Consider the following 14,079-nt stretch of genomic DNA (forward strand, 5'->3'; position numbering starts at 1 on the left):
TTATAAAGTCTGACCCGGGGATTCGAACGAGCAACCTTTCGGTTACTGGCCCAACACAAGCCACTGCAGCTATAAACTGCTGCTAGCATCTCTGGCATAGCATCTTGGTCATAACCTGTCACTAGGTTCACATAATAATACCCCATAATACTCATTGGTGGATCACCAATGATTATCACCAACTGCTTTTAAGAGTAGGCTAAATTAATGTGACTGCACATTTGCCACCCAGATTTGATTTACAGTTCACAATAACTGTTACACACATTCTGGAATTTACCTTGAACACCCATGCTAAGGTCGTCACTAGTTATCACAGCCACAAAGTCATAATTATGGTTTAACCCGACTATTTACAATTTCTCTTCTTAAATCAGATTTTAAACCAGTGGTATTCGGGGGTCACGGAGGACCTGCAGTTGGGTCACCAATATTTTGCCAAAATAATAATAATAATTATTATTATTTATTTTTAGGAACAAAAAATGAAGAAAAGGCTACACAATTTTGATAAGAGATAACCTTCAATAATAATTGCATTTTCATTTGTTGATTTTAAAAATCCAAATGGACCTATTTTAAGGTTGTGTCATTAGATTTGGGGTGGTGTCCCCATAATTTATGTCCGAACAAATGGGTTCCCCGCTGAAAATGTTTGAATGCCACTGTTTCAAACCTACCCTTAACCACAATTTTTACCGTGGTTACATTAAGACCAAAAATCTAATTTTTGTTTTCATTAAATTTGACTATAATAGCTCATTTTTACTTTGTGACTGTGGTAACAACCCCATGCTAAACCTGACGTAATTGTTACAGGGGGAACAACAAACGTGGAGAGTGAAGGTAGCTACATTCAAACATACTTGACCATTGAAATGTGTTGTACAAATACATTTTTATGTTGAATATTCACTGAATAATATACGTTATTTTTATATTTTAATTACAGATTCATTTAAACTAATCGAAGACAGGCAACACTCACTATGCCCCCGTATTCACCCCCCTTTCGCGACGTAGTGCCTAGCCCAGATCAACGTACTCCTAGCGAGAAACAAACATATTTGGCTAGCTAGCCAAAGATTGCGGAACCCTATCTTTGGAAATATAATAATTACTGTGAACTTCGTTTGTTTTAAAACGTGTAACTTCTAACCGTATCCATAACTCTTTTTTTTATCAACTGAATAAGATGTCAACTCCAGCAAGACGGCGTTTAATGAGAGATTTTAAACGGTACGTGGGAAGAGTAACGTTAGTTAAGGGCTAGGTGAATCTGTTCAGCTAGCTAGCTCACTTCACAGCTAGCTGGCTAAATGTTAACTTTAATCGTATCAAACGTATCTGCTACTGGGTAACTTAATTTACTAGCTAACACTTGGAGTGTTAACATAAAGATAACGTTACAGGTTAATCGTTTCAAGTTGTAGCGAACTTTAGCTAGCCATGCCAGTTAGCTCTATCGTTAGCCTATTTAATTAGCTCGCTAACTGCTAACTAATGCTAACCATCGAAAATAAACGTATTTTTCAGGCTTCAAGAGGACCCTCCTGCTGGAGTTAGTGGAGCCCCTTCTGAAAACAATATCATGGTGTGGAATGCCGTAATTTTTGGGTAAGCGACTGCACTTTAAAAGTAGTTGCTAACTAGCCAAAACAAGTAACGTTAGTTGTGTAGTACAGAAACGCCGCTACCCGCACATCAATGACATGTCAACGTGTATCCAACGTAGAGTATTATTAGCTATGAACTTCCTGTTCATTTTCAAGCAATTAACTTCTAGTACAGCTCTTAGCCGAAGCATGTAAAGTTATCAAGCTAGTTGACACAGGTGATTCGCTATATTGAAATTGTTTTCTCTCTTCCCGCAGCCCAGAGGGAACCCCTTTTGAAGATGGTGAGTAGCTAACGTTAGCTAGCTGTGTGTTGACTTTCTGTAGCTGCTACATTTTGGTGTATGTGTTTGATAACTCAAATGGAAGTGATCAGTACCATGATAATGGCTCATTAATTGGGAGAGACCTGCTAGTTGGAATAGTACATTGTAGACCAGGTGGTGTCTTATCGGAAAAGTACAGCAATCCAGCTGAATCAGCTTCTTTCACCTGTTGCATGGTTGAGCTGAGATTACTGCCTGCTAGCAAGTGAATGACGCCTGTGAATGGGTTAACCCTTGTTTGTTTTTTCAAAACCAGGGGATTGTATATGTTTATGACATGTCAGTCAGTGAATATGCCTTATCAGACCCTAGCTCCCAAACTCTAGGTGGCATTCTGGCATCTCACTGCAGTTCTCAGCCATTAGCTTTGCCCACGTCTGCCTCGTGAACTAGATTCCATACACTGTTTTAACATTTAGAAAAGTCAGTAATCATTTATTGTAATACGGCTTTCAAAACATATGGCCCTTGTCTTTCATCAGCGAGAAAGAATGCTTAAAATATAAAAAGCTACACTTAGCAGTTTAGCACAGATCCATACAGCTATGTGTGCCTCCATCTGACAAAACTACAGGTGTTCGACGCATGCTAGATTGCTAATTAGTACAGGTGGTAGTCTCTTGTCTGCCATTTGTTTTCCGTAAATAAGCGCTATAACATGGAGATATGTCTGTGTGGGAACACTAACCCCAACCCCTATCGAGGTGTGTAGGGTTCTTATGCTTCCAAAACCACGATGCATGTTAATATTCTGATTGAGTGTCAGGGATCTTTAAAAAACTGCCCCCTACAGAACACCCCTTCGTCTAATGACTCTTGTGTGATCAAGGGCTAATCAGGCCCACCAGCCACCAGTAATCCTCTGTTCTAGTGAATGTCTGTGATTGAGTTGCAGTTATGTACATTAGGATTTTTTCTCTGTATACTAGATAATGTTCTCTGGTATTGGAATAGCTGAAAAAATGTATTGGCCAAATACAGTATGCTTATGCTATTTGGTTGCTCAAACCATTTGGCAGCAAGAACAACTTTGAATTTAAGCCATTCTGTTTTAGCTTGGTCCCAGATCCGTTTGTGCTCTTGCCAATACCAACTCCATTGTTGTCATTGTCAAGCTAACCGGTTAACCTTGTGTGATGATTTAGTGCCCACTTTATAATTCTCTCATTTCAGGGACTTTCAAACTCACAATAGAATTCACAGAGGAATACCCTAACAAGCCTCCAACAGTGCGTTTTGTCTCTAAAATGTTTCATCCAAACGGTACGTTTTTCTTTTCTGGAAAGGAGGTGGGCACGGCATTTTAGCAACATGCTTATTGCTTACAGGATCCTTTTTATAATGGAACAGCTGAATCTTTGTCAACAAGTCAATCCACCAGTCATTATTATGAAGAGTAAATGTATGTTTTGTATTATGTAGTCTATGCAGATGGTAGTATATGCTTGGACATTCTTCAAAACCGCTGGAGTCCGACATACGATGTTTCTTCAATCCTAACTTCAATACAGGTATACTAAACATTCTCCAAAGATTTCCAGCGGGAAATACTCATAAATCGCTGGATTCTTTCCTCGTAAAGATCTTTTGATGTGCTTTAATTAGTCCTCAAATATCTGTGTTGTCTGATTCAATGTTAGGAACAATTTCTTTAAAAACTAAAGTAAAAAAGGAATACTGTTGTTATTAAAAAGTGTCTTATTGCATTGTCCTAGTCTTTACTGGATGAGCCGAATCCGAACAGCCCAGCCAACAGCCAGGCAGCTCAGCTGTACCAGGAGAACAAGCGGGAGTATGAGAAGAGGGTGTCTGCCATCGTGGAACAGAGTTGGCGTGATTGTTGACCCCCTCACCATTCACAAAGAATGAACAATATCCAGCCTCAAGTCGAAACAAAAACACAGAAGACTAATATCTCATAAAGGAAATGAAATGCACATCATAGTTTAAATCTTTCTCTGCATTATGTGTGTCTGTTGTGAGGTTTGTATGTATGTTCATTTGTAGTTACTTTTGTATCTTGTCATTTTAGTGGTTTTAAGTCCTCTACAGTGTGATTTGCTGTGGGGATCAACATTTTTTCTTTTTTTCTATTCTTTGAATGTTTGGTTTCTAGCTTCTCTCACCCTTGCCTTTTTGAAACTTTAGTATGATATTAACTAAGAAACAATATGATGAACACCTGTCATGGACTTCTATTCCCAACCAATGTCAATCTCAATATCCTATCCTTTTTTTTAATGCACAAACCGTGTTCTTGTTGGGGCTTTGTGCCAAATGGCGCTTTCATCAATGAATGATATGCATCAGGAATCAAGTGTTTCAGAAAGGAACGTACTTGGTGCACTTTCAAAAGTCCTGTAACTGTTGCAACAAAAAGAAAAAAGCTATAAGTAACTATGTTTCCATGGACAGTTTTTATGCAAGTAAAATAATGTGTGTATATGTGTGTGAATATAAAAATCATGACAGCTGTGATTAGAAAAAGGGTGTTTCAGTGTACTTTTATAAATGCCAGATCATTTGTTCGTTTGACATGGTGTGATCTTTTTGTCGGTAAAATGAATTATGTGGGAAATGGCAGTGGCAATGCCTTTGTGTAAATATTGATATAACCGTTATGTCAAAGTACATTTGGAGTCGTGGTGATATGTGTGTGATATTCCCACTACAACTCGGTTTATGCAGATTATTAGGCTGCAGTTAAAATAAATTCTGATGAACTTCACAGGGGGTGAAAGTACATGTGATGAGCTTAATGCTGCTTTCCAATAAATATTGAGGGTCTTATTCTGGTGACATGATGATCGATGCTTGACTTCCATTTGACAAATAAAAAAATATTCTCGATCTCGTCCATAATAATCTCATGTAGACTAGACCAGGGTTTCCCAAATCTGGCTTTGGGGCTCCCCCAAAAAACAAAATGTGCACTCAGTGGGGGCCCCAGGACCACGTTTGGGAAACCCTGGGCTAGAGCACAGGTGCCAAGACAAGAGTAGGCACATTTGCTATTTAACGCAATAGTGTGGCAAAACTATCGGTAGAGTTGAAAATGCGATGGAAACACATTGAACTTTATATCTTTCTTTAGTACATAACTTAAGCGAAAAAGTACATTTTTTATCCACAAGTCCATTTTGGTGGAAACATAACACTGGTGAGAAAATTGACACAAAAGTGGATTAACTGCCTTGTTCAGGGACAGAACGACAGATGTTTACCTTGTCAGCTCGGGGATTCAACCTAAAGTTAAACCTTTACAATATTGCTACAAACTTGCAAACATTGAACAGAACTGGAATATAGTCATTGTTCATAGGAACATCAGTGTTAATATGAAAATAAATGATGAATATATATTTTGATGAATATATTTCTAAATACACATCAGTCAACTCCCAAGTATTGAAGTCCAGACAGTAGACAACTATAAGACTTAATTTATTGATCATTATTACAGCTGTGAAAACAAGCAGACAAGTTAACTATTCACTAAGACATATACATCTGACATTTCAAAGGGATCACAGCTTGCGCTTTTACCATGTGACAAAGATCATATTACAAGTCTTGGAGGCAGCTTTTATTTTTCAATTATCTAACTATCCAAGGGGGGAAAATAACAGAAAGTATTATGTCAGGGATGTGTCAATGTCAGCATATAGTTACAGATGTCACTTGATGTGATGCCATATACATTTTTACTAATGAAACGTGTGTAGGTAAAATGGCGGGCATTCTGCTGGTTTAGGCTATTTCTGTAGCCATGAAAAACATTTGCTAAAATGTTTTGAGCCTTTTTGTCAAGATACATAACTCTAATCAACTGTTACAGCACAAATCACTAGCATATTGTGCAAATGTGAAGCTGACAGAAGACCAAATTGTAGAATGACAAGAAGCGTTAAAACAATGCCAGAAAATATGCAATTGTAGGAAATGGAATGCAGAAAACACTGAAGTATTTCCCCAAAAGACAAGCCTAGAAGATTGAAACATCCCCAATAAAAGTACCTTTGCCCAGATCAGGCACACCTGTTTTTTTTCTGAAGTATCGGTCATCGGTAGTTTGTTGGAGCTATACTACATCCAGTCAGTGTGAGGCCTGAGGTTTCACCAGCTCGTAGCGTCCCACCTGCCCTTCCTGCAGGAGCTGGCCAATGAGCTGGTCTTTGTGCACTTTGCGACTGACGATGAGGAAGCGCAGCCTGCCCTGGCCATATGACTTACTCCGCAGGCCATACTTCTGGGATATCTGGTGGATCTGCTTGCGTTCATCATTGTTGAGTTCAGTGGAGAAGCGCAGGTCATCCTGGCGGTCTGAACTGGCATAGTTACGGATGATGTCCTCAATGTTCCGTTTGGTGAGCTGATTCCCAGACTTGTCCATGTCCATACCCAGTCCTTCTCTGGAGAACTGCTCTTTGACCTTTATGGGTTCAGAGATGCCCTCCCCTTCCCGGCCCAATCCGCCACCCTTCCAGCCCATCTTGCGGAGTAGCTGATTCCCAATGTTATCCTCCTTGATCTCCTGTCTCGAGGCCTCCTCACCAGAGCGCGTCAGAATCTGGTGGCGAGAGAGGGCATCAGCATTACCCTCCTTCCTGAGGTTAGATTTAACCACAGCCTGTGTCTGCCTGAGTGTGGCCAGGGCTTCCTCTGCTGCAATGTGCTTCACCGTTTTCTTGGGTCCGATGCCTGACGCTACATACTGACCCTCCAGGTATACCTCACACCTCCAGCGGTGATCTGGTAGCACTGTGAACTTATAATCGGCAGCTACCTTGTTGAACTGGGCAGTGTCATTAATGATGCAGATGGCATTGTCTGAGTTCTCTAGGATGACCAGCTCACTCAAGTGTTTCTTCCTACCACCCTGGTGACCGAAACGGCCACCCGATGGGTCAGAGGGATTGTTCCCTCGGGAGAACTGCTGTGGTTGTTGTTGCTGCCGGGCTGCCTGGTTCATGCGCAGTTTCCTCACTGCCTCTTCAGCTGCTGTATGTTTAGATGTCTTCTTACTTCCCTTGGCCTGTGCCACCAGCTCGTCCTGCAGGTACACGCTACATTGCCATGCACTGCTGTTGGGAACCACATCAAACTTGTAGTCAATCTTCATGCGGTTGAAGGCGGCAGAGTTGTTAAGAATGCAGATGGCATCATGAGCGTTGTCAACAATGACAAAATCGGTCCAGTGCTTGCGTTTGTCAGGCTCGTATTGCCCCTTGGAGCTAGGCGTCGGCTTATCCTCTGGATTACGCAGTGCCGGTAGAAAAGCAGGGGTAGGGCAGTTGATCTGGCAGACCACAATATCATTGACCAAGGAGTGTTTGAATTTGCGCTGCACTACACGGACCTCCACCTGTTTAAAGAAAAGCTTAATAGCCTGCTCAGAAGCACGGTCCCTGGCCCCGTTTTTGCTTCCAGAGTATCCAGTAGCAAGGTAAACACACTGGCATCTCAGCTCACAGGCATAGCCATCAGTTGGTACTTTCCTGTTCTTGGGTAGGTCTGATGGAGGGATATCTTTGAGGTTGACATAAATGTACTCTGGGTTGGTCTTACAGGCCTGGATGCTACGGCTTAGCATGAAATTGTAGTTTGGAGATTCAGCTCCACACATGAATGCGGGGTCTCTTAAAGTGACAGCTATGGCAGATGCCACACTATTGATCAGCCTCTGCTTTTCATCCAGTACGGCTTGAGATATGGGGATGGGTTGTGAAGAAGACCCAGAAACTGAGGGGCTACTCCTCCCTGGGCTACTGTAGACTCTGCTGAATGGCCTGCTAGATGAGGGTCTGTCCTGATTCCCTCTGTCCTGATGCCCAAAGCCAAGTCCTTGGCGTCCTGAATCCCCCCAGCCCCCTGATCGACTGCCCCCTCCATATCCATCAAACCTAGGGGCCTGAGTGTATGAGTCCGGCTGCCTAGTGCTATGGGCTTCAAATCTGTCTGAGTAGTCCTGCTGCACTTTAGTCATATAATTTGGAGTGGTTCCTCGGCTCCCATAACCTAAACCACTTGTGCTACCTGAGGGTATGTCTCGATCTCTCTCTCTATCACTTTGACCATCTCTGTCCCTCCAAGAGTCAGAAGAAGAACCGTATGATGAAACTCTGTCAAATGCTGGTCTAGCTGCAGAGGAGCCCTGAGCTCGGTTGCTGCCATAAGACGGACGGTCAGAGTCCCGCTGTCTCAAACTGTTCACCTCAGTCCTCCGGCGTTCCTTGTCATTCTCCTTCTCGTCATTACCAGACCCACCATTGCTGCCACCACTAACAAAGTGCACAGGCTCAAACAGCGGTCTGGAACAAAATTTAGACACCGGCATCTTCCTCATTGGCTCTTCTCCTAACATTAAAGAACAAATCAGAGAATCAATCAATGACAAGTATAAAACAATAATATAACAATAAAGAAGCATTAATACATTATGTTGAGTTAAGTTATTTGCCACCTTCCAGTAGAATAAAAAAATACTTCAACAACATCCAAAATGAGTTAAGATGTGGCAAGGAGTTTAATCTGAAGAACAAAAATCACTCACTGCCATCTGATGAATTGGGTCTCTTTTTTGCTTCAGCACTTGGAACTAGGTCAAAGGAGTGCATTTCGCCAATGTAAATCCCTTCAGCCATATCCAGCACCTCTCTCCTCAGATCAGATCCATACCTTAAAAGAAAACAGAGCTGTATTAGGTAAACAAGCAAAATGTGTATTTCCATGCTAGCACAGTAACATACTGACACTTTATTACCGGAAATACTCTATTAGGGAGAGAACTTGTGTTATTATACTTCCCACATCAAATTGAGGACTAAAAACAAATCTGTAGGCAAGGTAGATGCCCATTTCATTATCCAGTTGTCAGGATATGCTTTGTTGTTGGACAGAGAAGCACATGGGGGGTGATGGGGTGAAATAGTTCTCTAAATTCAGGTCAAATTTAAGTCAGTTCAAGTAATTTTCTTCTTCTGAAATCCCACATGCACCCCATGATGAAGACATTGTTTGCCAAAACTATCGATAATACAATTTCACAATAAATCGTTATATGCCTACCACTGTTCCTCACTTTCAAAACTCATTGAGAGGTATTTGGCTGTGTAAATGTCGTCATTACATTAGGAAGATGGCACCAACATAACTAGTGATAGCTAACAAACTCAGTTTACAGACTGCAGTCACAGATTATCCATTATATTGACCAGATACTCAAGAGGCAGCTCTAAAAACGATAATAAATGTCTTCAAAAATGGAAGGCAGTCGGTTGGAGGCAAGATCAGGTGGGCCCATTCTAGCCAATGAGAGGGCAGAGACGCGGGTGAACGATAGGAACAACTCCCATATAGTGTGTTTTTTTCTTTTCAAAGTTTCCGGGATGTCACCTGTCTTACTTATATCAGTAGTCGTAACAGTATATGCATTACGAAACTTCTATTCGATCAAATAAGTCTCATGTAGCAAATAAACCATTACATTTTTTTTTTACCAAATTCGACACTCATTGAACGAAAAGCTTCTCGCTTGGTGAGCAGGAAAAAAACGCCACCTGCTGGAGAAGACAGGTTTTGGGCCCAGTTATGCCTCTCGCTTCGCCTCTTCCTCTGCGCAAAAACTATTACCAGCTGCCAGCATGGCCACTATCGCTAAGAATTATGGGGCTCAGTGATAGATCAATAAGAATACGCTGACTGATGCTTCAGTCAAATCCGTTCATTAATGTGGAAACTGCAATTATTTATGCTAACATTGGCTACATTTCTGTTTAATTACGACTCCATTTCGTGCACAATTTATCCCCCCCAAAAATGTCTACGAAGTATACCGATTTAGCGTGCACACAACTAGCACAACAGCTAACGTTACCTAGCTGGCTACGTTATCATTGAAGTCAAATAATTCAAGCATGTTTTGCTCATTTTAGTTATGATTTAATCTGCAGATAATTATCTGACTAAAAGTAAAACATGTTATCTGGCGAAACAAGTGACGCAGCAGACGAGCAAAGATGGCTAACGGTAGCTAGTTAGCTCATTGAAAAAAAAAGATTGATGCATCATCTTGCACAGAAATGTGATATGAAGCACGAGACAGATTTTGTCGAATTGATTTTTTTAGCTCAAATGAAAATTTGAGCTACTCTGACCTCTATGCGAAGTTCCAAGTCCAACGTCTTCTTTGTTTGTACCTTTTGATGTCAGTTTTTCAAAAATAGTTAGCAGGCTAGCAAGTTCAATGCGTATTGAATGTCCGTAGCTAACTAACAGCTTCGGCAAAGGCTTCGGTCATCACCATAACATCCGGGGGGGGGGGGGGGTCATCGCTGTCAGCTAGCTAGCTGATTAGACTCGAATGCTGCAGTGGTAGCTATATTGAGACTGGTCGTTATGTGGCATTCAGAAATGTGTTGAGCAATTGCAGAATTTCACTCGAAGTGAATTTACAGTAGCTACTCGCATCAACCTCCCATAATAACCCTATTTTTTTGTCCCTCTAAAATCGTGGCGTCAGTTTCCGCATGCAACCGCGGAGCTGGTAGCAGACAGGCAGAGGAACTAAATATATTGGAGGAGGTCGACTATTATCTTATGTAGCAGAGGAACTACATATATTGGAGGTGGTCAACTGTATTATCTTATGTAGCAGAGGCACTAAATATATTGGAGGTGGTCGACTGTATTATCTTATGTAGCAGAGGAACTAAATATATTGGAGGTGGTCGACTGTAATTATCTTATGTAGCAGACAGGCAGAGGAACTAAATATATTGGTGGTCGACTGTATTATCTTATGTAGCAGAGGAACTAAATATATTGGAGATGGTCGACTGTATTATCTTATGTAGCAGAGGCACTAAATATATTGGAGGTCGACTGTATTATCTTATGTAACAGACAGGCAGAGGAACTAAATATATTGGTGGTCGACTGTATTATCTTATGTAGCAGAGGCACTAAATATATTGGAGGTGGTCGACTGTATTATCTTATGTAGCAGATAGGCAGAGGAACTAAATATATTGGTGGTCGACTGTATTATCTTATGTAATGTGTATTAGGTATACAGTGGGGCAAAAAAAGTATTTAGTCAGCAACCAATTGTGCAAGTTCTCCCACTTAACTGGTTAGGCCACTCCAGGACCTTGAAATGCTTCTTACGAAGCCACTCCTTCGTTGCCCGGGCGGTGTGTTTGGGATCATTGTCATGCTGAAAGACCCAGCTATGTTTCATCTTCAATACCCTTGCTGATGGAAGGAGGTTTTCACTCAAAATCTCACGATACATGGTCCCATTCATTCTTTCCTTTACACGGATCAGTCGTCCTGGTCCCTTTCCAGAAAAACAGCCCCAAAGCCTGATGTTTCCACCCCCATGCTTCACAGTAGGTATGGTGTTCTTTGGATGCAACTCAGCATTTTTTGTCCTCCAAACACGACGAGTTGAGTTTTTACCAAAAAGTTATATTTTGGTTTCATCTGACCATATGACATTTTCCCAATCTTTCTTCTGGATCATCCAAATGCTCTCTAGCAAACTTCAGACAGGCCTGGACATGTACTGGCTTAAGCAGGGGGACACGTCTGGCACTGCAGGATTTGAGTCCCTGGCGGCATAGTGTGATTCTGATGGCAGGCTCTGTTTCTTTGGTCCCAGCTCTCTGCAGGTCATTCACTAGGTCCCCCCCGTGTGGTTCTGGGATTTTTGCTCACCGTTCTTGTGATCATTTTGACCCCACGAGGTGAGATCTTGCGTGGAGCCCCAGATCGAGGGAGATTATCAGTGGTCTTGTATGTCTTCCATTTCCTAATAATTGCTCCCACAGTTGATTTCTTCAAACCAAGCTGCTTACCTATTGCAGATTCAGTCTTCCCAGCCTTGTGCAGGTCTACAATTTTGTTTCTGGTGTCCTTTGACAGCTCTTTGGTCTTGGCCATGGTGGAGTTTGGAGTGTGACTGTTTGAGGTTGTGGACAGGTGTCTTTTATAATGATAACAAGTTCAAACAGGTGCCATTAATACAGGTAACGAGTGGAGGACAGAGGAGCCTCTTAAAGAAGAAGTTACAGGTCTGTGAGAGCCAGAAATCTAGCTTGTTTGTAGGTGACCAAATACTTATTTTCCACCATAATTTGCAAATAAATTCATTAAAAATCCTACAATGTGATTTCCTGGATTTCTTTTCTCATTTTGTCTGTCATAGTTGAAGTGTACATATGATGAAATTTACAGGCCTCTCTCATCTTTTTAAGTGGGAGAACTTGCACAATTGGTTGCTTACTAAATACTTTTTTGCCCCACTGTATATATACACTACCGTCACAAGTTTTCGAACACCTATTCATTCAAGGGTTTTCTTTATTTTTTACTATTTTCTACATTGTAGAATAATAGTGAAGACATAAACTACGAAATAACACATGGAATCATGTAGTAACCAAAAATGTGTTGAATCAAATAAAAATATATTTGAGATTCTTAAAATAGCCACCCTTTGCGCACTCTTGGCATTCTCTCAACCAGCTTCATGAGGTAGTCACCTGGAATGCGCTTCAATTAACAGGTGTGCCTTCTTCAAAGTTCATTTGTGGAATTTCTTACCTTATTACGTTTGAGCCAATCAGTTGTGTTGTGACAGGTACTTGGTAAAAGACCAAGTACCTGTTCTGTGAAGAACAGCTCAAATAAGCAAAGCGAAATGACAGTCCATCATGAAATGTTCCGGATTGACTGACCTTCATGTCGTGTAAAGTAATGACTTTACACGACATGAAGGTCAGTCAATCCGGAACATTTCAAGAACAAGTTTCCTCAAGTGCAGTCGCAAAAACCATCTATCGCTATGATGAAACTGGCTCTCATGAGGACCGCCACAGGAATGGAAGACCCAGAGTTACCTCTGCTGCAGAGGATAAGTTCATTAGAGTTACCAGCCTCAGAAATTGCAGCCCAAATAATTGCTTCACAGAGTTCAAGTAACAGACACATCTCAACAACGGTTCAGGAGAGACTGTGAATCAGGCCTTCATGGTCGAATTGCTGTAAAGAAAGCACTAAACAGCACCAATAAGAATAAGATAATTGCTTGGGCCAAGAAACACAAGCAATGGACATTAGACCATTGGAAATTTGTCCTTTGGTCTGGAGTCCAAATTTGAGATTTTTGGTTCCAACCACCGTATCTTTGTGAGATACTGTGTGGGTGAACGGATGGTCTCCGCATGTGTATTTCCCACCGTAAAGCATGGAGGAATTGTTATGGTGTGGGGGAACTTTGCTGGTGACACTGTCTACGATTTATTTAGAATTCAACGCACACTTAACCAGCATGGCTACCACAGCATTCTGCACCAATACGCAATCCCATCTGGTTTGGGCTTAGTGGGACTATCATTTGTTTTTTAAAAGGACAATGACCCAACACACCTCCAGGCTATGTATGGGCTATTTGACCAAGAAGCAGAACGATGGAGTGCTGCATCAGATGACCTGGCCTCCACAATCACCCAACCTCAACCCAATTGAGATGGTTTGGGATGAGTTGGACTGCAGAGTGAAGGAAAAGCAGCCAACAAGTGCTCAGCATATGTGGGAACTCCTTCAAGACTGTTGAAAATCATTCCAGGTGAAGCTGTTTGAGAAAATGCCAAGAGTGTGCAAAGCTGTCATCAAGGCAAAGGGTTGCTACTTTGAAGAATCTAAAATATAAATATACACTTTTTTGGTTACTACATTATTCCATATGTGTTATTTCATAGTTTCGATGTCTTCACTATTATTCTACAATGTAGAAAATAGTTTTAAAAAATGAAGAAAAACCTTTGAATGAGTATGTGTTCTAAAACCTTTGACCAGTACCAGTCAAAAGTAACACATATGGAATCCTCTAGTTACCAAAAAAGGATTAAACTAATCCAAATATATTTTATATTGGATATTCTTCAAAGTAGCCACCCTTTACCTTGACAGATTTGCATTTTACATCCCTGTTAGTGAGCATTTCTCCTTTGTCAAGATAATCCATCCACCTGACAGGTGTGGCATATCAAGAAGCGGATTAAATAGCATGATCATAAAATAAATTGCACCTTAAACTGGGGACAATGAATGGCCACTCTAAAATGTGCAGT

The 14,079-nt window shown here is 41.2% G+C and overlaps 2 protein-coding genes across 4 annotated transcripts; one reads left to right on the forward strand and one right to left on the reverse strand.

Annotated features, from left to right (window-relative positions):
* The first annotated feature begins 788 nt into the window (after positions 1 to 788).
* On the forward strand, positions 789 to 4,741 carry LOC115129593 (ubiquitin-conjugating enzyme E2 A). Its single transcript, XM_029660127.2, has 7 exons — positions 789 to 846; positions 1,196 to 1,239; positions 1,537 to 1,617; positions 1,875 to 1,900; positions 3,116 to 3,205; positions 3,365 to 3,453; positions 3,658 to 4,741. Exons 2-7 carry the CDS (start codon positions 1,196 to 1,198, stop codon positions 3,784 to 3,786), a joined length of 459 nt encoding a protein of 152 aa, XP_029515987.1. The 5' UTR covers positions 789 to 846; the 3' UTR covers positions 3,787 to 4,741.
* Positions 4,742 to 5,369: 628 nt separating this feature from the next.
* Positions 5,370 to 10,442, reverse strand: LOC115129591 (NF-kappa-B-repressing factor-like). 3 transcript variants are annotated; one of them, XM_029660126.2, is made up of 3 exons: positions 10,141 to 10,442; positions 8,496 to 8,620; positions 5,370 to 8,299 (listed from the first exon to the last, which is right to left on the reverse strand). In XM_029660126.2, exons 2-3 carry the CDS (start codon positions 8,584 to 8,586, stop codon positions 6,039 to 6,041), a joined length of 2,352 nt encoding a protein of 783 aa, XP_029515986.1. In that variant the 5' UTR covers positions 8,587 to 8,620; positions 10,141 to 10,442; the 3' UTR covers positions 5,370 to 6,038. The 3 variants fall into 3 exon arrangements, with proteins under 3 accessions (XP_029515986.1, XP_029515985.1, XP_029515984.1); XM_029660125.2 differs by having other exon boundaries at positions 10,099 to 10,442; XM_029660124.2 differs by lacking the exon at positions 10,141 to 10,442 and adding an exon at positions 9,011 to 10,013.
* Between the last annotated feature and the right edge of the window lie 3,637 nt (positions 10,443 to 14,079).

This window comes from Oncorhynchus nerka, linkage group LG5 (genome assembly GCF_034236695.1).
Source record: "Oncorhynchus nerka isolate Pitt River linkage group LG5, Oner_Uvic_2.0, whole genome shotgun sequence".
NCBI classification, from domain to species: domain Eukaryota; kingdom Metazoa; phylum Chordata; class Actinopteri; order Salmoniformes; family Salmonidae; genus Oncorhynchus; species Oncorhynchus nerka.